The 23,747-nt window shown below is 36.1% G+C and overlaps 1 protein-coding gene across 1 annotated transcript in view; it reads right to left on the bottom strand.

The window, feature by feature from the left end:
• frem2b (FRAS1 related extracellular matrix 2b) overlaps nucleotides 1-23,747 on the bottom strand; it is a 94,687-nt gene that overhangs the window by 12,318 nt on the left and 58,622 nt on the right. Inside the window, exons 7-16 of the mRNA XM_051861236.1 lie at nucleotides 14,041-14,190; nucleotides 10,600-10,809; nucleotides 9,381-9,578; nucleotides 9,053-9,217; nucleotides 8,415-8,597; nucleotides 7,068-7,198; nucleotides 6,795-6,950; nucleotides 6,377-6,680; nucleotides 5,099-5,230; nucleotides 3,110-3,441 (exon numbers count right to left, since the gene is read on the bottom strand). Coding sequence (XP_051717196.1) covers nucleotides 3,110-3,441; nucleotides 5,099-5,230; nucleotides 6,377-6,680; nucleotides 6,795-6,950; nucleotides 7,068-7,198; nucleotides 8,415-8,597; nucleotides 9,053-9,217; nucleotides 9,381-9,578; nucleotides 10,600-10,809; nucleotides 14,041-14,190 — 1,961 coding nt within the window. The remainder of the gene's footprint in view (nucleotides 1-3,109; nucleotides 3,442-5,098; nucleotides 5,231-6,376; nucleotides 6,681-6,794; nucleotides 6,951-7,067; nucleotides 7,199-8,414; nucleotides 8,598-9,052; nucleotides 9,218-9,380; nucleotides 9,579-10,599; nucleotides 10,810-14,040; nucleotides 14,191-23,747) is intronic.

Here is a 23,747-nt window from a genome sequence, read left to right as displayed (position 1 = left end):
TCCATACTTTTGAATGGGTCTCAACAATAAAAATATTTTATAAATCTGATAAATTATCTATTGCAATATTATTATCGCTGTTGTTGTTTAGAGCTTAAAAATATAAAAGTCACATCAGATCATAACCAAACTGAACAAGCTCGGATCAAACATTTCTGTTTATGTTTGTTCTGCTTTAATTTTAATGTTTAGTATTTTGGTTACTTTTAAAACCTATTAAAACTAATGTCTCATTTCCACAACTTCGGATTACACAGCCCTGAATATATACGTAAAGGGCTATTCGGACATCTAGTGGCTACAGTATGGTATTACAGATAATTTTTTAGTCGTTTGATAAAGAAAGTGTTTTCGTACTGGTTTCGTACTTTGTTTCTTTGAAAACAAAATAGCAGTGATTTAATCTGTGTCTGAGGAGACGGGTGTTATTTGCGCATGCACCAGCGGGAGGCTCATGTAAGTCATCAATGGCAACAGAACAAGGAAATAGGCTACTTTATAATCAAGCAGCGCTTAATATGTGATATTATGGCAAAATAATGATTTATTTAGTTTTAAATGAAACGATTGTAATCCTGATAGTATCCCCCCTTTTTTCAAAATGTAACTGTAATCTGATTACTACATTTTTTGACGTAACTGTAACGAATTACAGTTACTGGATTTTTGTATCCTGATTATGTAACGCTGTTACATGTATTCCGTTACTCCCCAACCCTGTATATATATATATATATATATATATATATGTATGTTTTCAGTGGTGTATAAGGACCTTACATAATGAACCGTTATGTTTTTATTACCTTAGAATGAGACATTTCTATCACATACACCGCGGGTCCCCCCTCCATGTCAAGTCGCCATTATGTGGCGACATGTTTCTACAGTAGCCCTAAATGGACAAACTGCTCTACAGAGCGCGTTTGCTTGACTGACTACTGTCTGCTGTAGACGACATCTTTGTCCTGTGTTGGCCACCGTAGCTTCTCTAAATTGCCATTCGCAACCTCACCGCTAGATGCCACTAAAATTTACACACTGCACCATTAACTTTTGATTATAAAAATAACTTTTAAAGATCCATGAAGGTTCTCTTTAGATTGTCACAAAAAACCTGCCTGCAGCGTTATGGGAAGGTTTGTTTATGGTTATAAAAACAAAACCCAAAAATAACCATTAGAGAATGTTCTGTATAGGTTCTCTTTATGTTGTCACAAAAAAAAAAAAAAAAAAACCGATGGTTAATTTATGGTTATAAAAATAAAACCTACTGTAAAAATAACCATTAGAGAAAGTTCTCTAAAGGTTGTCACAAAAAAAATTCTTAAAAGATTAGTTTTTAGATACAAAAAAGAACCTACAGAGAACATTCTTAGAACGTTATGACAACATTATAGGATCGTTCTGTGTTCTGGGTAAACTGTCTCAAAGGACAGGAGAATTATACTTCTAATTATTATACATATACCTTGGGTGTCAAATAAAAATCTTAATTATGTTAATGGAAGCAAAAGGCTTTTGGCATGGCTTTATGTATATACATGTCATGTGTATGTGCCACCAGTAGACGGTGCTGTTGTTTTTGCTTTAAGTTAACTCTGCAAGCCTCACTCAGTTTACCCTAGAAAGAAATTACTAATGAATTGAAATAATAACTTTAAACTCACAAAATTACATTAACAGTCAGAATCACAAACTTTTAATAGAAAAATTTAACCAAAAAAGTTAATCTTAAAATTCTTTTAATTCTTCTTAAACTCTTAAATTAAAAGTACTTTAGCTATGAAAGTACTGCATCCTAGTCTGCTAACTGCTAACTCTCCAAGAAAGTGTTTTGGATATCTTCACAGATCGACTTCACTGAACTTGAATGTGGCCTGTACACCCATCCATCCCTGTTTAATGACACTAGCCCACTTTAATTTACTGCAGAGTAAACCAACAGAGCCTGTGTCCATGGTGAAGATGAACGACTGGCTTAAACAGGCATGTAAACAGTTGTCTAAAGCTTGTTTTAAGGGCTACCCTTGTCTAGCTAGCTGTTTAAAGGGAAGAACAGAAAAAAAGAGAAGCTTTTTATGATCTAAAGGTCAGTTTTGACTCATTGTGGGTGAAAGACAAATAATGGACTGCTTAAACTAGAGGTACATAAAGCAAGTGCCTTTTCCAGTAAGCTAAAATGGTTAGCCACAGCATAATGGATTGATGTGATCTCACAACTGTGAAATAATTCTTTCCTTTAATATGTTTGGCAAAGACTGGATATCCATATATCAAGAGCAGGAGTCTAAACCTTGAAATGCATTAAATACATTCCTGAATTGACACTGAAACAAAACAGAGACAGAGACATGTTAGCCGCTTTTAAGGGCACAAAACACGTTCTTACACTACCGTTCAAAAGATTTTTTCAAGTTTTTGAAAGAGGTCTCTTTTGCATCAGTCTTCGGTGTCACGTGATCCTTTAGAAATCATTCTAATATGCTGATTTGCTGCACAAGTAACATTTCTTACTGTTATCAATGTTTAAAACAGTTAAAGGGTTAGTTCAATGAAAATTTTGTCATCATTTACTCACCCTCTTGTTGTTCCAAACCTGTAAGAGTTTCTTTCTTCTGTTATAAGATATTTTAAAGAATGTTTGTAACCAAACAGTTGACGGTAGCCATTGACTTCCATAGTATTTTTTTTTTTTCCTACTATGGAAGTCAATGGCTATCGTCATCTGTTTGGTTACAAACATTCTTTAAAATATCTTCTTTTGTGTTCAACAGAAGAAAGAAACTCTTACAGGTTTGGAACAACTTGAGGGTGATTAAGTAATGACAAAATTTAAATTTTTGGGTGAACTATCCCTTTAATATTTTTGTGGAAACTGCTATTTTCTTCAGAATTCTTTGATGAATAGAAGAAGAACAGCATTTATTTGAAATAGAAATCTTTATGTCTTTACTGTCAATTTGATCAATTTAATGCATCCTTGTTGAATAAAAGTAAATTTCTTTAAAACACACACACACTTTTGAACGGTAGTGTATATAACTTTTTATTTGCCTGATGCTAAAGGCATGATGAAATTAAATTAGAAAACAAACTTTTTCCTCACCTGTCCATCAGTCCCGATGGTCCCTCCACAATCGTTGAGCAGTTCAGACATGTCATAGTAGCTGACAAACTCCCACAAGCACGCCTCCAGATGCAGGTTTCGGTAGAATCGTAGGGTGTTTTGGCCCCTGAGGGTCGTGCTATACTGGTAGGGCGCAGACCCGCCGATGGCATCTGGATTGCGGGTGGCGTCGGTGATGAAACCGTAGCGTGTCCGCACCTCTGTGTAGTCCAGCAGGTTCGAGCAGCGATGGTTTCCTACACGTGTGCCGTCTGGACTCAGGGTCAGTTCAAAGTTGGAGAGCGGCCGAGTGGAGACTACAGGTAACATACCTAACAGAGGAATGAGGCACATGATGTAACATGGATGTATCTGATCCAGTGTTGTTACTGTTAAGTAAAACCAAAAATATTAAAAATCATTTTTGGTCACTGAAATAAAGCAGCAATTAAAAATAAAATAAAATAATAATTAGATAAACTTAAAAAAATTAAAATTAGAAATGTTGATGGATTTGATTCATAAAGAGTATAAAATAACTCAAACAAAAACTAAATTAAAGCTAAATAAAAAAATATAAAAAACAAAAACTAATAAAAATTATAAAACAACATAAAATTACTAAAACAAACAAAAATTACAATGAATACTGAAAATGTAAAAATAAAAGTTAATTCAAAATATTAATAACTATAAAAGTACACAAATAATACTAAAATAACACTGATCTGATCTGACACAGAAAGTGATAAAACTCTTTTAAACAGCATTTGTATATGTATATATATTGTGTTCTGAAATGAGGAGGCACATTTTTTAATTTTTTATGAATCAAATGTAAATTCATGTGCATTACTCTTAACATTGACACATCTTCCTTGTTAAATGAACATTAAATTACATCAAAAAAGAAAAAAAGAAACCAAAGACAATTCTATTTTGTAATTTTACATTAACAATGTATTGTAATAAATGTTCTATCTATCAAAACCAAGTAAATCTTATCAAGTTAATGTTTTAAGCATTTCTACATTAATTCCAAAATAATAACTAAAGGCTGTAACAATTTAAACAATATATTTTATTTGTGTATTGATGTTTTTCTTTTTAATAGTCAACTTAGGCTATTTTGGATCATCAGTCATGCTCCGTAAACACCGTCTGTCACAGACACGAAGATGTATTTTTAATTTCACCAAGCTGATTGCACTAAAAACCCCTGCAGTCAACATGTTTTCAGTCCATTTTTTAGGTTTGGTTTTGATGTGACATAAAGCGGCTAACTGGGTGATCTGTACTTACTTTTCAATTAGTCTTCCCATTGATGCCATCATTTGTTCATTCAAACTGAGCGCGGAACGCGCACGTCAACAAGAGGCGGGATTTATCACACAAACCAATCATATCCAATCATAACCAATTACATCCAATCATAGCGCGATGGAGACATTGCCTCCTCTCACGTGACTTTCCCCCATTCCTTCTCAGTTACCCCCCACAAAACCCACCGCACGCTATAGGGGGTCTGATGGTTTTCTATGAGTGGAAAGGGAGGCATGACTCCTGCAGTAACTTTACCTGCGGGTGTCGCTGTTGGGCAGTGTTCCTTTAGAAATACGAGTGACTTGCGCTCTTTTTAATGTCATAATTTGTAATATTTGTGTTGTTTTATATGTAATATGGATTAATTTCTCATCCTATTTTCTTCTGAGGAGGCACTGCCTCCCTTGCCTCCTCGGAGGAAATGCCCCTGATATATATATATATATATATATATATATATAGTGAGACTACACAGAATATTTGTGCTTTTAAAAAAATCTGTCACACCACAGGACTTTTTAAGTGAAATGCAAAAAATGATTGTGTAAAAATATGAAAATGAATATAAAACAGGGAAAAAAAGTCAATGTAATTTATATGATTCCCTATATGCTGGACAGTCTGATGAGCAAAATCTGCTTACACTATGGTAGGTGTAGTACTGACCGTCAATATGAGGCATGGTAACAGTCAGTTTAATGAGGTTTGGATGGTCTGGATCTTCTGCTCCAGTGTAGCGCAGTCTGGCAGAGAAAGGCTCAGCTCCAACTGTGCCAACAACCCGAGGCTGGCACATACCTGATGCCAAAAGGAAGAAACATTAAACAGCAGCAGCTTAAAGGGGCTGTATCATATAAAAAATACACTGTTAATTCAACATGAAACAATGTTTGCAACCCATTTTATTTTAATAAAGGACATATTTCTGAGCGAAATAGGATATTCAATGAGAAGACAAGATTTATTTTTTTCAACTGAAAACTGGATCACAATAGTGGGTGTGAATTATGCACAGTAAGACCAGGGCTGCGTTTAAATTTTTTATGCCCTACCCACGCTAACTTCCCTCTGTCTCATTCACTCAGGTGTATGTCATTGCTTACGTTGCACGAGAGCCCCCTACTGGTGGAACCCTTGCGATGGGTTTAAATGGAACACACTAATCCCTTGATCACTTGTTATCCGCTATGGAACCGATTTATTACTTACAGTTGTTTTGTTTGTTTTACGCACCATTCTATAGGCCTGTATGTATGCTTGGGCTGTTAGAGTAAAAACTGCACAAACGAAAATGCTAACAAATTATAACCGTGTAAAAAAACAGTCAGTTAAAGGTAGCTATAAGTGTTACGCGGTTAAATGTCAAAGTAACTCCAATATCTGCCTGAAGTGTACGTATTGAGAAGACTCACTCCCTCTGTGAAAATCAAGGGGTCGAGGGTCTGTCCAAATAAACTTCCCTCGCACACTTGACGAAGTTGAACACACTGCAAAATGGTGGCGGGATTCCCTCGAGGGGAAGCTAGTGAATATCTAAAAGTGGTGTTAAACGCAGCCCAGCAATGTGCATTAAGCGGTCAGAGGGTATCATAACAGAGGGGGTTAAAGGTGGCTTCAGAGAGGATCAGACAGAGTGTTTAAAATGGTCATGTGAAACTAAATTACTATGATTTTGGTACAAGAAATCTTGACTAACATAATAAGGGGAAAAATAAAATAAAAATAAACTTTTAAATATTATCATAGAGATTACTGTCAAAAAATTGACTGTGAAAATTAAAATACTGTAGCAAAGCAAAGCTAAAATTTGAATTTTTATCAGGATCAAATGATGCAGAGCTCTAGAAAAAAAAGAATCAGAAAATTAAATCAGACAGCCACTTGTCTTTTCATCTCTTTTTTTGTCTAAAACTGGTGCTTAATTCCGTAATGCACTAAACTCACCGTCTTCTTGGCTGATGGAAACTATGGGGCTGGTGAGCTCCAGGCCTTCATCCCCATTAGAGTTGACAGCCCGGGCTGCACACTGCACACGTGAGCCTGCCTGGAAATACACTGAGTCTAATGTGATTGTTTTGGAGGAGGTGAAGAAGGTGTCAAAATCCACCTCCTTCATGGGGCTGGTCACACCGTCAGGTCCTGTGGGGGCACTGACCAGCCAGCGGTACCGGGTCAGGGTGTTATTGATGTGTTCAGCAACACAGATGGAGCCCGTCCGGTCAAAGTCAGGATACTTGGGGTTGCACGACTATAATAAATATACAAAGAAATTAGATAATGGATGGATGGATGGATGGATGGATGGATAGATGGATAGATAGATGGATTTTTTGCTCATTGTTTCTCTATATAGTGAACCTACTGTGACACAGACTACAGGATATCCTGCGGCTGGCTGAGTATCTCTTGTCCTGCTTGTATCATCGTACTGCAACAGAGACAACACCACTGGCACAGAGGGAAAGGTCACGTCTGCCATACTGTTCGTCTCTTCAATGTAGATGATGGCTTTGGTGACCTGAAGGTTTGGAAGAGAAGCTATAATGCACACAGTGTGGGTCTAATACTACTGATACAGCACAGCCAGATTATGTACTTTGTTTCCATATTCCAGTGCAAGCATTTCTTGGAGTACCTGAATTTCCGCTACCATGTTCTCATCAGGTTTGAGGTGGACAGTGAAGGCCTCTCTCATCTCTCGCACACCATCATACAGGATTTCCACCTCTACAATGTGCTCTGTCTCTCCCTCTTTAAACTCCACATCTGCAGTTGGGAAATTGTCATTTTCATGTTTGATTTTGATCACCTTCTTCTATATGTACGGAGCCCCGCACATGACATGCAAGAAAAAAAATTAAATTGTGCGCACGATTTACTAATTCGTTCCCTCGATTTACTAAATCGTTCCCTCGATATACTAAAACGTGCGCACGATTTACTATTTTGTTCCCTCGATTTATAAATCATGCATTTTAGATTTACATTTACATTTTAGTAAATCAAGAGAACGAATTAATAAATCATGCGCACGATTTAGCCTACTATTTTTTTCCTGCATGTCATGTCCGGGGCTCCGTATATATGTACATGATAATGTTTTTTTAAAAGTGTGACAATAACCAGTGAGGCGCAACACAAAAACATGTCCAGCTCATGATTCACTCCAAAAATAAAAAGAAAAAAGAAAATATTTTCCTTTTAGAAAATTAAGTCTATCAGGACTTTTTGCATTGTGACATTGTTTTCGATTAAAGACATTTCCTGTCTAAATTATCATTACAATAATGTGTTCAGATATTTCACTCTTAAGTTTTGTAATTTACACTTATTTTCAGTGATGATTCTCTGTGATTAGATTCTCTTTTCTGTAATGCAGCCATTTTGAAGAGCAAAGAGTAAAAAAAAAAAGTAATAAAATACATGTTTTATATTTAAGCATAAATGTTGTAAATGGAAAATATTTGTATTCATAGTAGTATTTGTTAGATTTGCTTTAGTTATACTTCTTTAAACAGAAAAACAATTTTATTCATAGTAGTATTTATTATATTTAAATCAGCATAAATTATGTAAATATAAAAAAAATACTATTCTGAATACAATTGTTTTTTCTATTTAAATCAGCATAAAATAGGTAAACTGAAAAATAACTGTATTCATTTAGTAGTATTTGTTGTATTTACATCATTTATGCTGATTTAAAAACAGTTGTTTTCATAGTAGTATTTGTTTTAAATCAGCATAAATGATGTATATATATATATATATATATATATATATATATATATATATATATATATATATAACAAATATTACTATGATGAAATGTTTTTATTGTTATGAAAATAATACAAAAAATCATAATGGTCATAAAATAAGCTTAATTTTTTTTGAGCAGCATCATTTGAAAGTTAAAAATGATGGTTTTGGGGTAAAATTTTCTTACAAAACTCTGCTATGATGTTGTGTTTAAACCCACCTTCAGAGATGGGATGGTAATCTTCTCCAGAGGAAGCTGAGCCATCCTTTGTGTGGACCCGAACCACAGATACTTTGGATGTGTCTCCTGTCCTCTGGACTGGGATCCTCACCACTGAGATTTGCCCTGACTCACTGGGTTCACTGACACTGAATTTGGTTGCTCCAAATCTGATGATGGCCTCTGGGGAAGGAGGATCGTGGGAAAGTACAGACGTATGTCAGCACCGCATTATCGCTTCAGTCAGGACTAATATCGACCAATCAGCTTAACCAGACTGATGATTAAAGATCACAAAAATGATGAAATCAAAATGAGTCCAGGTCTATTACATTTTAAGCAATCTATTTGCTAGTGAACTTGCAAATGTTTACAAAATTATACTTTTATCTTTAAATTTATCTAGCAGATAAGTGCATTTAAATTCTACATTCTTTCTCTTTCATCTTTTTTTCCTCTTTCCACATCTTTACATCTTTAATATCTACATTTCTGAATTTCTGAATAAAAAAACACCTCACAGCCTTACAGTACATTTTCTGCTCTTAGGCCAATTAAGTACTTTCTAGAACTCTGAAAGATGACAGCAATTGCGAGTGAACATAAGTGGGTACAGAAATTGGGAGATAAAGTCTTACTGTCAGCATCATCCTTTATCTTGATGAGTGTCTCATTCTGAGCCCCTATGGAGGCCCCAAACGGAGACACACTCTTGGGGCTTCCCAGCACCAATCTCAGCTCCTCATCTTCCTCATGTTCAGTGTCATCCACGAGGATGAGGACACAAGGCTTCTCCACCTCTCCTACACAAGTAATCATTTCAAGAGAGAGTTGTTGTTAAGTATGTACAAAATATGTCAGCACATCAAACAGTGAAAGATTATTTAGAAAAAATAAATGGATTTCCTTCAGATTAAGAAATTTTTATAGCTTAAAGACTCTTAATAATACCTCCAAAAACAATACCTGGTAAAAAGACAATGGTGGAGATGTCTGTGTTTGGCCTCTCGTTGAAGTCCATCATGACTTGGGCTGAGCCTTGACGGCTGTAGCATCGCACACTTGACTTGTAGCTCAGATCTCCGCTCCGGTACACAATAGCAGATATCTGTCCATCATTCTCGTTACCCGTGTATTTGGGATCTCGGAATTGCACCTTGGGCACTAAAAAACAAAAGTCTTATATTTAAACTAGGGCTGTCAAGTGATTACAATTTTTATCACCGATTAATCAATTTTGGCTGAAAAATGTAAGTCATTATTGTGTTAAATGAGAAAAGCATCAAATAGATATTACAAAGAATAGCTTTAGAAAGAAATATTACATTTGATTCAACATAAATTTTATTACACATAAACTTTTAGGCTACAAAGGCCACGAGGCCATGAGGGTGAGTAAATGATAACAGAATTTTTTATTAATATGGAATATTACATTTTATTTAATCAAATAATAATTTAAATAAGAAACTAAAACTGCCAGCAAGTGCCGGTAAATGTCTAAATGAGTAAGTTCTTGAGTCTTTGATTCATTCAAATGGCTGACATTACATTCACTCAATGTAAATGGCTCTCTTTATGAATGTGCCATTGAATCATTGGTTCACCCAATTTATTCATTCAGAAACGCAGGATATGCACAATCGTTCTGCTGTGGCTTTATATGTAATATTTTGGTTGACAAAAACAGAAAATAATGTGTCTAAAATATAACAAAATATGAAACTTATTTATTGAACTGTTGTATAAAATCAGTATCACATTTGCACATTTGCTGTTTGGAACAAAAACAGCACTTGTGTGATATTGTACTCGTTGCTTGTGTGATATATTGCTTAACGATATCAAATCATATAAATATGTGACAAAAACGCATATCTTGAATCTTAGAAGCATATAAATGCATTCTATTGGCTCCATCACACAGCGAGTTGTTGCCCTGAATCATGTTCATCACCATCAACTGTATGAAATGTAAGATGACTTACGTAGGTCTGGGGCGGGTGCGTAAATAATTTTAACACGTTATTTTTTTTCCATAACTAATTAATTAAATTAATATGTTAAATTGACAGCCCTAATTTAAATCCAAATCCTGTTTATCATAATTTACCTTATTATTGTTTTGGTCTTGTCTAAGATAATGTGAATGATTTTGCATACTTTATTTTTTAAGGCCACTCACAATCTGAGATGGAGTCGTTGATGTAGATCGTAGCTTTTCCTGGTTCTCCCAATATGCCGTTCATGGGCATACGGAGAACCAGCTCAAACTTCTCTGGCCCCTCCAGCACCGGCTGTCCCAGGTCATCCAGGATTGTAACCTTAAATGTCTGCATGTTTACGCCCGGGGAAAAGTCCAGGTTCTTACTAATCCCAACATAGTCCACACCAGCTGTGTTAAAGGTTTGCAGAAAGTTAGTAGGTCAACGGAGAAACAAATTAAGAAAGTTCAATGACAAAAGAACAATTTCTTCTAACAGGTAAATTAACAGTGGGAAAATAAATGCCTCTTTCAGTATCACAGGACTGCAGGAATGACCAACCTTTTTATCCCGAATAAAGCAAAACAAATAAAGTATACTGATATTATACTGGTAAAACCATACATTTGTGGTTAACAGTGTTGGGTGTGATTAATTACTAAGTAATTTAATTACTTTTCCATTGTGAAAGTAAAGTAAGGGATTACTCTTAATTTTTCTGTAATTTAATTACAGTTACTTCTGATATAATTTCATTAAATACTGTATAGACTATACAACAATTCTATATAAAACAATATTGGATTTAACATCAAATTTTAATGTTAAAATGTATGTTTTTAATGTAACCTTCTCCCTTTACACACTTTGGTCAGTTCAAGAATAATTTATGCAATTCTATATTGTTTATTTGAAAGAGTCAAAAGTGTCTGTCCTTGTATTGTTTAACTGGTCGAGGTTGATATGGGATTTAGTAAGTAATTAGTAATAAGTAATGGAATACTAAAAAGTATATAGAGAGAGAGAGTAATTAGTACAGTAATATAATTACACTGTTGAAGATGTAATTAGTAGCTAGTAATACATTACTTTTTTAGGGTAACTTATCCAACTTTGGTGGTTAAACTTTCAATTTTTGACTTGCTATAAAATACTTTATTTTGGCTGAAATAATGTGATTTTATTTACAAATATCATATACAGTAGGTAAATTAATTGCTATGTACTTTTAGTCCTTTAATTAATCATTCTTTTAGCAGAAATGCCAAAATGTATGTCTGCATTTTCAAAGAAATTCTCTTAATAAAAATTCTTAAATAATAGTAATTATCAACAGTAAAATAATAATAAAAAATGAATAGTTAAAGTGAATTTTGTTGTAATCCATTTTTGTCGATGTTTTAATCATAACTCTCACAAAAAATTTTACTTAAAAATGTGTTTATTTACACACACACACACACACACACATATATATATATATATATATACAGGTGCTGGTCATATAATTAGAATATCATCAAAAAGTTGATTTATTTCACTAATTCCATTCAAAAAGTGAAACTTGTATATTATATTCATTCATTACACACAGACCGATATATTTCAATTTTTTTTTCTTTTAATTTTGATGATTATAACTGACAACTAAGGAAAATCCCAAATTCAGTATCTCAGAAAATTAGAATATTGTGAAAAGGTTCAATATTGAAGACACCTGGTGCCACACTCTAATCAGCTAATTAACTCAAAACACCTGCAAAGGCCTTTAAATGGTCTCTCAGTCTAGTTCTGTAGGCTACACAATCATGGGGAAGACTGCTGACTTGACAGTTGTCCAAAAGACGACCATTGACACCTTGCACAAGGAGGGCAAGACACAAAAGGTCATTGCAAAAGAGGCTGGCTGTTCACAGAGCTCTGTGTCCAAGCACATTAACAGAGAGGCAAAGGGAAGGAAAAGATGTGGTAGAAAAAAAAGTGTACAAGCAATAGGGATAACCACACCCTGGAGAGGATTGTGAAACAAAACCCATTCAAAACTGTGGGGGAGATTCACAAAGAGTGGACTGCAGCTGGAGTCAGTGCTTCAAGAACCACTACGCACAGACGTATGCAAGACATGGGTTTCAGCTGTCGCATTCCTTGTGTCAAGCCACTCTTGAACAACAGACAGCGTCAGAAGTGTCTCGCCTGGGCTAAAGACAAAAAGGACTGGACTGCTGCTGAGTGGTCCAAAGTTATGTTCTCTGATGAAAGTAAATTTTGCATTTCCTTTGGAAATCAGGGTCCCAGAGTCTGGAGGAAGAGAGGAGAGGCACACAATCCACATTGCTTGAGGTCCAGTGTAAAGTTTCCACAGTCAGTGATGGTTTGGGGTGCCATGTCATCTGCTGGTGTTGGTCCACTGTGTTTTCTGAGGTCCAAGGTCAACGCAGCCGTATACCAGGAAGTTTTAGAGCACTCCATGCTTCCTGCTGCTGACCAACTTTGTGGAGATGCAGATTTCATGTTCCAACAGGACTTGGCACCTGCACACAGTGCCAAAGCTACCAGTACCTGGTTTAAGGACCATGGTATCCCTGTTCTTAATTGGCCAGCAAACTCGCCTGACCTTAACCCCTTAGAAAATCTATAGGGTATTGTGAAGAGGAAGATGTGATATGCCAGACCCAACAATGCAGAAGAGCTGAAGGCCACTATCAGAGCAACCTGGGCTCTCATAACACCTGAGCAGTGCCACAGACTGATCGACTCCATGCCATGCTGCATTGCTGCAGTAATTCAGGCAAAAGGAGCCCCAACTAAGTATTGAGTGCTGTACATGCTCATACTTTTCAGTTGGTCAAGATTTCTAAAAATCCTTTCTTTGTATTGGTCTTAAGTAATATTCTAATTTTCTGAGATACTGAATTTGGGATTTTCCTTAGTTGTCAGTTATAATCATCAAAATTAAAAGAAATAAACATTTGAAATATATCAGTCTGTGTGTAATGAATGAATATAAAATACACGTTTCACTTTTTGAATGGAATTAGTGAAATAAATCAACTTTTTGATGATATTCTAATTATATGACCAGCACCTGTATATATAAAAATGTAATTGATTTTCTTCTATGCATTTTTTCATTGTGTGCCATTGTTTGAATGAGCTGCCAGTGCTGTGCTTACATGCTGGTCTAATATTGTTGTGATTGTGACTGATTTCAAATTCACTGACAAGCAGTAAATAAACTGAACTTTGTTTGAACAAAACTGGACAGAATGAGCTACAATGTGAGCCAGATCAGACAATCGATAGTCTGAGTAAGGTGGTGTAAAATGGTGTAAGGACAACCTATAAACAGACGCTTACAACAATGTGTAAAGTGTTCAAAAGACTGTACATGTCCTGAATGTTTATACAACATTAGTATTTCTAGATCATGTTAGATAGATGCACTGAAGACCTTGTCAGTTAGAGTGAGTAGGGCTCTCATCTTCTGGCGCTGTCTATTTTTGTGTGTGTTATAAAGCCTGTAGGGCTTGTAACGGCATATTATTGTCTCATGGTGTGGATTTTTCATAATACAAGATTGTCAATGTATTATATTAACAGAGCATGTTGAGAAATGCCATATGTGTCTGTCTGATACATACCTTCTGCTGAAACAGGGTCAGTCTTTCGAGACCGTACTGTGACCGTTCCAGTTTTGGAAAGATCACTTCCTGTTCTCCAAACCTGGACTTCGACATAACCGTCACTCTCATCTACATGGTACTCCATTTCTCCAAAATAAAAGACTGGTGCTGTTAGACAATAAAGAGAGATGTTTTATGAAAGGAACAATCTAGATATAAGCATGGTCACCACATGAGTAATGTCATAATATAAAAGAAAATATCTAGAAGAACTGTTATTGTTCATTTTATGAATGTCAATGGAGTCCACAACAACATTGGACACTTATGACTTTAACTATACGGACAAAGAAACCCAAATATATTTTGTGTTCCACAGAAGAAAGAAAGTCATTCAGGTTTGTATTGAGGGTGAGTAAATGATGACAGAATTTTTTGGGTGAAGAACTATCCCTTTAAGAATGAGGAGCTGGGGCAGCTTTGACAAAAGGTAAGGGGATGTGGAGACAGACAGGCTAGCATGGACCTGTCTTTCTGCAATTAACACTTTACCCATCTTAGAATCCAGTGTCAAATCCTTGTTCATAGCTCGCTAACACCCTATCTGCTGGTGAAAGGTCTATGTCACACTCAGCTTCCAAATGTGTTTTCTTGGAACACACAGTGTCGTGTACTGAATCTGATTGAGGGTAAGACAGTGAGGGTGTTGAAGGAGTTTAAGCTTCTACGGTAGGAACCGCATCTAAGCCCAAGGAAAATAAACAAAATGTGAGATGAGACTCTTTTCCTCTCGTTTTATTCTTGTGTGGCATAGATGTCTCACAGGCGAAGTGATTAAAAAAAGCAAAAACAAAAAAAAAACAGCCGGCTCATTTTTACCCCTAAACCAACACTGAACTGTTGACGCATTAGGTTGGAATGCACTGAGGAGGTCATGCAAAGTGTTTGGTGTTTGTTTTTTTTTTGTTTTTTTTCATTAAAAACCTTAAAGGGTTAGTTCACCCAAAAATGAAAATTCTGTCATTAATTACTCACCCTCATGTCGTTCCACACCCGTAAGACCTTCGTTCATCTTCAGAACACAAATTAAGATATTTTTGATAAAATCCGATGGCTCAGTGAGGCCTGCATTACCAGCAAGTTAATTTACACTTTCAAACACCCAAAAAGTTACTAAAAACATTTAAAACAGTTGATGTGACTACAGTGGTTCAACCTTAATGTTATGAAGCAACGAGAATACTTTTTGTGCACCCAAAAAAGCGATGGGCGATTTCAAAACACTGCTTCATGAAGCTTCAAAGCTTTACAAATCTTTTGTTTCAAATCAGTGGTTCGGAGCGTGTATCAAACTGCCAAAGTCACGTGAGCCACTGAAATTTCAAAACACTTATGACGTAACAAAGCCTTGTTTACTGAAATCACATGACCTTCATGCTCCGATCCACTCTAAATGATTTCTGAATGATCATGTGACACTGAAGACTAGTAATGGCTGCTGAAAATATAGCTTTGCCATCACAGAAATAATTTATATTTAAATATATATTCAAATAGAAAACAGCTATTTTGAATTGTAATAATATTTCACATTATTAAAGTTTTTCCTGTATATTTGATCCAATAAATGCAGCCATGGTGAGCATAAGAGAAAAAAAAAAAAAAAAAAAAATCACAATGACCCTGAAAACTTTTGCACGGTAGTTTAAGTGGTGCTTTTCTATTCCAAACTTGCCGTCACTGATTGCTGAAGTATGAGCAATAGTAATAATTTTGTGTTTCATATTTCCTTTTTAATGTGCCGAAACTACTAAATTAACTACTTGCATTAATGATCAAAGGCTAAACTTAAACGCACAAAAAGTTGACATGCCTCACCTGCAATAAAATGCATATAACAACTGTGTGAAGTTGTGTAGAATCTCTCAGGGGCCTATCTGTCTTTAGGCACTGCCTAGAGTTTTTGTCCAAGGGCGAAAATTGCGCATGATGTGAAAATCCCATTATAAAATGTACACTTCAGAAAAACAGAGAGGCAGTTATCTCCAGCTTTATCTAGGTCTTGGAGACACATTAAATATAATTGCATGATGTGTCTTCGCACTGCCAGAGCCTGTCCCTGCAGAGTACTGTGGGTGATCGGAAGGTGATATAAAATGAGTGCTTTGGTTTTGCTTGTTGTGTGGGTATGCTTTAGTGTGTCTCACTGCTCCCACAATCAGATAAGGTTCATTTGTAAAAAGGACAAACAGTGAGTTTCAAAGCACCACAGTCCATTAACTGAAAGGCAAACCATTGGCTCCTACACGACCCAAACCCAGACTCAGGTGCTTCACTGAGTGGATTAGGTTACCCATGTGGCAGTCTGCCATTGTGCTAGTGGGCTAAATTTGAACTACTAAGGGTTTTCTTTTCTTTAAAGGTTCTGCAGTTAGGTACACTAATGCACTATCTTTCCAAAACTTGAATGATCTGGCCTGTCCACTATAGTACGCTCTGACACTCACTCTTAACTGGCATTTTACTTCACTGCACATTTGACCACTTTGGTCAAAAGCTGCTCTTTAATGTAACACCAGCCAACAACCCTTTCACAAGGACAGAAGCAGAAGACATTAATGCACAGTTCCCTCTCACCTCATTTCAACTCTCTGTAATTAAACCTCCTGGTGGAAAAAGCCAAAAAAAAAAAAAAAAAAGCAGGGAAATGTAATCATTTCAAAGACTATGATTTCTGAATCATAAAATATGTCTTCCGCCAATGGCATCTTATTTTGTGTTTTACTAAATTTTAAAACTTTAATATATTTTACACACACACACACACACACACACACACACACACACAGATCTGATCTTCAAAATCTTTACAGTGTTTTTTGTGATTGTAAGAAATGGCAAAGCAACTAAACAAACAGGTGTCACACTTTACCATCTAAAAGGGGACCAAAGGCATTTTGTTTTATAAAATCACTATTCACTGTGTAAAATGATGACCTGCAATTGTTACCTTAAAGAGTTATTTCTGCTTGATTTAACCCAAAAAAAGTGCGACACCTGTTTGGTTGCCTTTATACTTAGCAATATTTTACATCCTGATTATCTCTGAATGTAGCGGCAATGTTCATAATATCACTAAAACACCAGTTCATAAAAAATATTGTGATAAGAAATGGCAAAGCAACCAAACAGGTGTTGAACTTTACCATCTAACAGGGGACCAAAGTAATTTTGTTTATTCACCATTATATGCCCATTTCCACACTAGTTAAACTGTACATGCTAAATGAGCAGTTTAAGCACACACGCATATTTTTTCTTGCACTTCAAAGTTCACTGTTGTTCCCCATATAACTATATAACCATATAAGGGGATGGTATCCCCCCGTTGAAAAAAATGACAAAAAGCATTCCCTCTGTAAAGCATCCCCTAACAGTTATGTATTATGTAAAACTTATCAAGTAAACGAAATTTTTAAATTCTCTGTAAGATAATGAACAAACTATAAATAACAGTGATTGAAATTTTCTGTGTGATAATTAACAAACTATAAATAACAGTGACTGAGCATTCAGAACTATTGTAATGCGTTGTGCACAGTCAAGAAAACTTTCGTCATTTTTCGCGCTTGTTCAAAAGGATCAGGAGAACGGTTCAAGCACATCTTTTGACGTTCTTTAAAAAGAAGAGAGCAGAAGGTATGATATTTGATTAGTGTTTTAAGAACATCCCCCTGACACATTAGAATGAAAAACAAACATAGCTAAAGTGCATTGATGCCGTAAAGCAGGGGTCAGCAATTAAGTTTGGCATCGGGCCAAAAAAACATTTCGCCACTAGATGGTGGGCCAGAACATATTGGAACAATTGCCTGTGACAGACTGTTCCAGTGTCTTTTGTAACTGGTAGTGAGCTGTTACTCTGTGTTAAATCCTGTAGTAGGACAGTCATTAACAAAAAGCCACATTTGTGTGGCAGTGTCCAGGTTTTACACTGGATAAATTAATAAAGTGGAGTAGTGACCTGCCAATTGTCTTCATTCACCAACTTGCAACACAGACCGCCTTGATAAAACACACATATGTGGGAGATGCGGAATGGATAAAAATAACTCAAAAAATAAAAGAGGACTTGAATAAGCCCATTAATGGCATGTTTGAGTCATGCTCTTAACGAACTATGTTTTATTTCCTCTTTCCATATTGCGAATAATAAATGTGTCTCATTTTAATTTGCTTGTTAAACAATGAAGCCCAACTTATTGTAATAATTATTTGACGTAGCCCACTTTTACACTCAGAATTATTCCTTGGCATCCTCACGTACTAAACTGTTTTTTTTTTTTTTTTTTTTGCTTGAATGCTGGAGGTACGTTATTATGTCGTGTGCAGAGTGATGTTAACTTTGCGACGCGTCAAAAGATTATAGAACCCATTATAATCAGTGATATTGTCTACACTGAATGCGCCAAAAAAAGTTGCGTCTGGTGTAGACACGGTAATAATATTAGACGGCACCATGAGACGAAGATCTATTTCAGAACCAGCCACTATCAAAATAACATGACTGCGGGCGCGGGCCAGATATTATTGCTGGTGGGCCAATTTTGGTCCGCGGGCCGCCTATTGCCGACCACTGCCGTAAAGGTCTTGTCAAGGTGAATTATTGACAGTGAATATCAGCACCAAGGTGATAATGCACACATGCATATAAGCTATGTTAGCTTCATTTACGTGTGCTTATTTACTTTATTTAATAAAAGACTATGGGCACTGTTCATACTCCACTGTTTAAAACTGCATGAACCATCCATTCAAGGCACAGCTAACAAAGACTGTACCACTAATTGTTCGATATAAGAACTCAAGAACTCAAGTGTTGCATTTAATTCAGAAATAACTCTATTGTTTTTGTCCAAACTATCCTTTGTTAGAGCTCTGGAGCGCTGAAAAGTGTGGGGCTCAAAAATAAGTGTCATTTGGGACTTATTTATATATTTTGTATTAAAAATATATGTTGATAATGATTAAACACTTCAGTGCCCTCCAAAGGCACCATTTTAAGTATATAAAGGGATGGATTGTTTGTGTGTGTGTGTGAGAGAGAGAGAGTGTCTGGTGGTCACTCCAATACTACAATGATATAAATTATTTAATGAATAATGCCTATTTTTCTACTCTTTAAACCAATAAATAAAATTGTTTAAGGTACCACAATTTGATTAAGCTAGCTGAACATTTTAAATGCAGCAAGTCAACATAAAATTGTGAGTCTTGACCTGGTATAGTGCGACAGCTGTTTGGTTGCTTTGTTGTTGCTGTTGTTTTTCCCCCTATTGATGGCTACTAGTGAAAACTAGTAAGCATAAGTTTAAGCTCGCAGTTTGCATATGTATTAGCTGCTAAATTGGCCAGATATTATCCAGATGTAGAATTATCACAATAAATAATTCCTGGTAGCTTACATTGTATATTAAAAAAACACTTGAATATTTTGTTAATTTATATAGTAATTATCTTAGAATGTTTTAGCATTAGAGTGAAAAAATAATGAATATATGTATGTGTATCGCACAGCCTACATCTTATTTAAACACTCGCCGTTAGCCTGGGGAGAGAGACGGAATGTACCCTGGGAGTCTGGTGTGCGGTTCACACATCTACGCACAGACACGTTTGTGCGCTTGAACTTTCTTTAGCATTCCCACAGAGCGACAGCATTTATAAAAAGCAAAGACCTCTGGGTGGAAGAAAATGGCAGAACACATTAACACAGTGCTAAGTGTTTTTCAGTGAGAACACATTGTACACCTTTTCACAGGAGCTCTCAAGTGAGTCGGAATTGATTTACAGTAATTTTCTTGAGAAAAGCACCAGGACAGGTAATTTTCTTGAAAATAAAAAGCACCAGGACAGGTAATTTTCTTGCATGTTATGTGTACCAAATGAAAGATTTCAGTCACAATCACAAGTTTTTTAAATTGTCAAAAGTAAAAAAAAAAAAGGATGATTAATGCACATGAAACCTGCAAGGCTGACAATATCCTTCAGATTTAGATTTAAATTTATATATTTAGTATTTAAATTTAAATACCCAATGAATGTCACATGACTAAATTTTTTATAACTTCATATTTCAATTTAAAATTATTTAAATTTTGCCATGAAGCATCTTTCTTTATTCATCTTTCTTCTTTCATGAAGCAAATCTTTCTTCAAATAATGTACAAACAGGAATCAACAAATGGTTGAGGAAAGAAACGTGACCTAACACGATTCCCTCAATCACTAACTTCACAACAGGACATCTGCCTCATCTCCTCCAGGCTGACAGAGAATCGGAAGACTGAATCTTAATAATAGGCTCCAGACAGACACTCATTTTGCTCTCTCCAGATACTCCCTTCCAACTTCTCTCCAAGTGGTCCATAATCATAGCTTTATTAGCCCAACACACATTCACTGCCTGACATCAAGCAGTATATTACTGAGCCTGATCCTTAAGTACAAGTATCCTCTTGTTTTACATTTACAATTACTCATGCGCAGGTCTTTCTCTACACTTACGAGAGTGATTTTTGTTGTATCTAGCGGCAATTACTGCAGCGTGCGAGAACACGTCCCCACCACACTTATTATCAACACGCAGATTTTCTAAATGTGATGTTGCCAGCTGATTTTTGTTACCAATACAATTACAGAAGGATTGTGAGGACCAAATACAAGAATAGTAAAATCTGAAAAGGTCTGTATAAAGGCCCATTCACACCAAGAACGATAACTATAAAGATATTAGCATCCACATCAGTGGGTGATATTGTTCTGTTTCTTCTAAGCGCATGCTTGTCTGTCACTTTAAATGCTCAAGCTTGTTAGAGCAGGGTGGATTCTGATTGGCCGTCATTGTTATTATCGTTCATCAGCTGGATAAAATCGTTCTGAAAGTGATTCCAACGATATTGTTCCTCTGTGTCAACTGGCAACAGGAAGTGTGTCACTTTCAATATGTTTTGAAATCGCCTTCTTATTTTTACCCAATTCGCTTCAAACGTTGTCAGAATAAATGTCAAAACATGGCAGATGTAGACCTCTGAAAGGATTCTTGATATCTTAAATGTTGCCATGGCAAAACGTCAAACTTTTATAATATTCTTGGGTGTTTTTGAGGCTCTTAGCATCCATAAAATTGCATGAAACTCGACACACATCAAAGTTGTCGGCCAGTAGACATGGGCAAAGCCTTAGAAATGGGTGGGGAGGAGGGGCACTGTAGCGGCACTTTTTGACAAAAGTTGGGGGGTTTGTCTTACCTACAGTCACCAAACTCAGTACATATATTGTTCTCATCAGGCTGGACAACTTTCTAATTTACAGTCATTAGCTCCAACCAACAGGAAGTCAGATATTTTGGTTTGAATGTGGATTTCTTGAATAATTAGGCTCTGAGTTATCAAGTACTCCTCGTAGGAGAATCATGCAATCGCCACCAAACTCGGTCAATATGAAACAAAGACACCGAAGATAAATTGCGCTAAATTGCGAACGATTATAGAATATCTTCTACAGTGTTGCCATTAGGGATTAAAGGGAAACAGGAAGTGCCTCATACTGTGTAAAATCATTGTTTGATTTAAATTAAATTAAGATTGTATGTTGCCCGCCATGCACAGATTTCCTTAAGCCACCAGGGTGGAGGTGGCGCCAGGGCTTGGGCCCGTCATCGCTGCTTGCAGCTATATTTATCATTGTCTTTATAGTTATTGTCCTTGGTGTGAACGGGCCTTAAAAGTTAGGTTCAAAGGTAAAGGTAAAAAAACAGAAAATACCCTTTTCTCAGTATAAGCTCAGTATAAAAACAACAGAAATCAATAGAAAGTCCCAACCTGGAGAGTAAAAAAAAAATGTGTGTGTTAGTAGTAGTACTGAAACTAAAGCCTGTAAGAGAGGTCTGTCTGTCTGTCTGTCTGTCTATCTATCTATCTATCTATCTATCTATCTATCTATCTATCTATCTATCTATCTATCACTTTTGTTTTAATGAAAAACTACAAAAAAAAAACAAAAAAAAAAAAATCACCATAGTAAAGTCCAGTCTAAGCAGACTATTTTTACCCGGTGTTGCTGCTGTCTGTGCGTGCTCTGAGTACTCTAAGTAGGTGGCACTCAATAAGCTGACACGGTGCTGTCTTTTCTAAAAACAGTCGATCAGGTTTCAGGTGTATGCGTCATTTGCAAAGGCGAACGAGCACTGCTGTCAGACAGTAGCTCCAGGCTATGTTTTCGCTCTTTCTTTTTTTTTTCTCCTTCTTGCTGAAATTCTTGACATAAGCCAAGAATCTGGACTGGAAAACAAGATAACAATGAAGATGCAAACAAAGCCAGTTTCTACAAGGCAGTGCTGTCCTCCACCCTGTGTGTTTATACTTGACAAATCACCCGTAAGAAATAGGATCAACCTGCAAACTGATATGCGTACGAGGCCTCCAATTGTCATTTATGTCACCTTGAAAATCAAGAGCTGAGGTAAAACTGAAAAAAAAGTGCTAAACAAAATATCTTTTGTCCTATTTCTGTTAGCTCAGAAATCTATCTATCTATCTATCTATCTATCTATCTATCTGCAAACATAGTCAACTATTAAAGAAACGGTCACCATTTCAGTCACTTGATCTCTCACACTACCCCAAATGCTTCCTGTCAATGTTTCACTTTCCTTACATTTGGAATGGCTTGATGACATTCTGGACAGAGTTACAGATTGAAAAAGATTCTCTGAAGTCGACCCTCATAAATATCCTGACAGAGATATCAACGTGACACCACAGTGGTGCTGACGCCTCCTGAACTGACCCTGGAGTCTCAAACACGGAGTTTCGACATGCAGCAGTTTAAATTACATCGCAACGACCAACTGTTGGGAATTTCAGGCATGTAACCTCTGTCCTCTAAAAAAAGGACACTTTAAACACCATAAAATGTTGCCATAAATAGTAATAAAATCACGTCTTATCCATAAAGTCTTATCCACGATTCAATTGCCAAGAGATATGGAAGCTTCAATCCATAAGCTGTCCATCATCTGATTTCCCTGCTGTTTTGTTTTCCATGAGATTTTTTAATGAAAGATTTGCTTGTATAAACCAAATTACTTCAAACACTGTTATACATCAAACACACAAACTGAATAAATTTAATTTGCCGAAGTTTTTTCTTCTGGCTTGTGTGTGTGCGTAAATGCAAATAGACTTCAGACCTCCCACAAACTTGAGGGCTCGTTTTTCACAGCAGAATGTAAGTTTCATGTAGGTAGAAATTAAAAATCAGCGGTTTTTGTTGGATCTTTTACTTCCAGTCTACCCTGTCTGTGCAGGATAAGCATCGGTCTCAGGAGATAGCCGGGCAGCTGTGAGAGGAGGGGAGGCCCGGAGGTGTTGCTGAACAAAGAGGCACCGTAGGGAGATATGATACAGAACAGCACCTGTAACTACGCCTGGAGATGAGCGATAAGGTGCTTTCTGGGGCACAGATGCACATGTGCACACGACTGAACACTGCTTTCTACCTCATACTGGATAGTCCTGTTTTTGATAGTCCACATTTAATGTCATATTAAATCAAATTGACCTTTAAGGATAAAATATACATGACAGGATCTGATATTTATGTTTTGTTTATCATTAAAAACTACTCATTTCTAAAAGTTCTATAGTTCTAAAAAAGGAAAT

The sequence above is a fragment of the Ctenopharyngodon idella genome, chromosome 15, assembly GCF_019924925.1.
Source record: "Ctenopharyngodon idella isolate HZGC_01 chromosome 15, HZGC01, whole genome shotgun sequence".
Classification (NCBI taxonomy): domain Eukaryota; kingdom Metazoa; phylum Chordata; class Actinopteri; order Cypriniformes; family Xenocyprididae; genus Ctenopharyngodon; species Ctenopharyngodon idella.
Note: the sequence above shows the minus strand (reverse complement) of the source record. Positions and strands in the feature narration are given on the sequence as shown.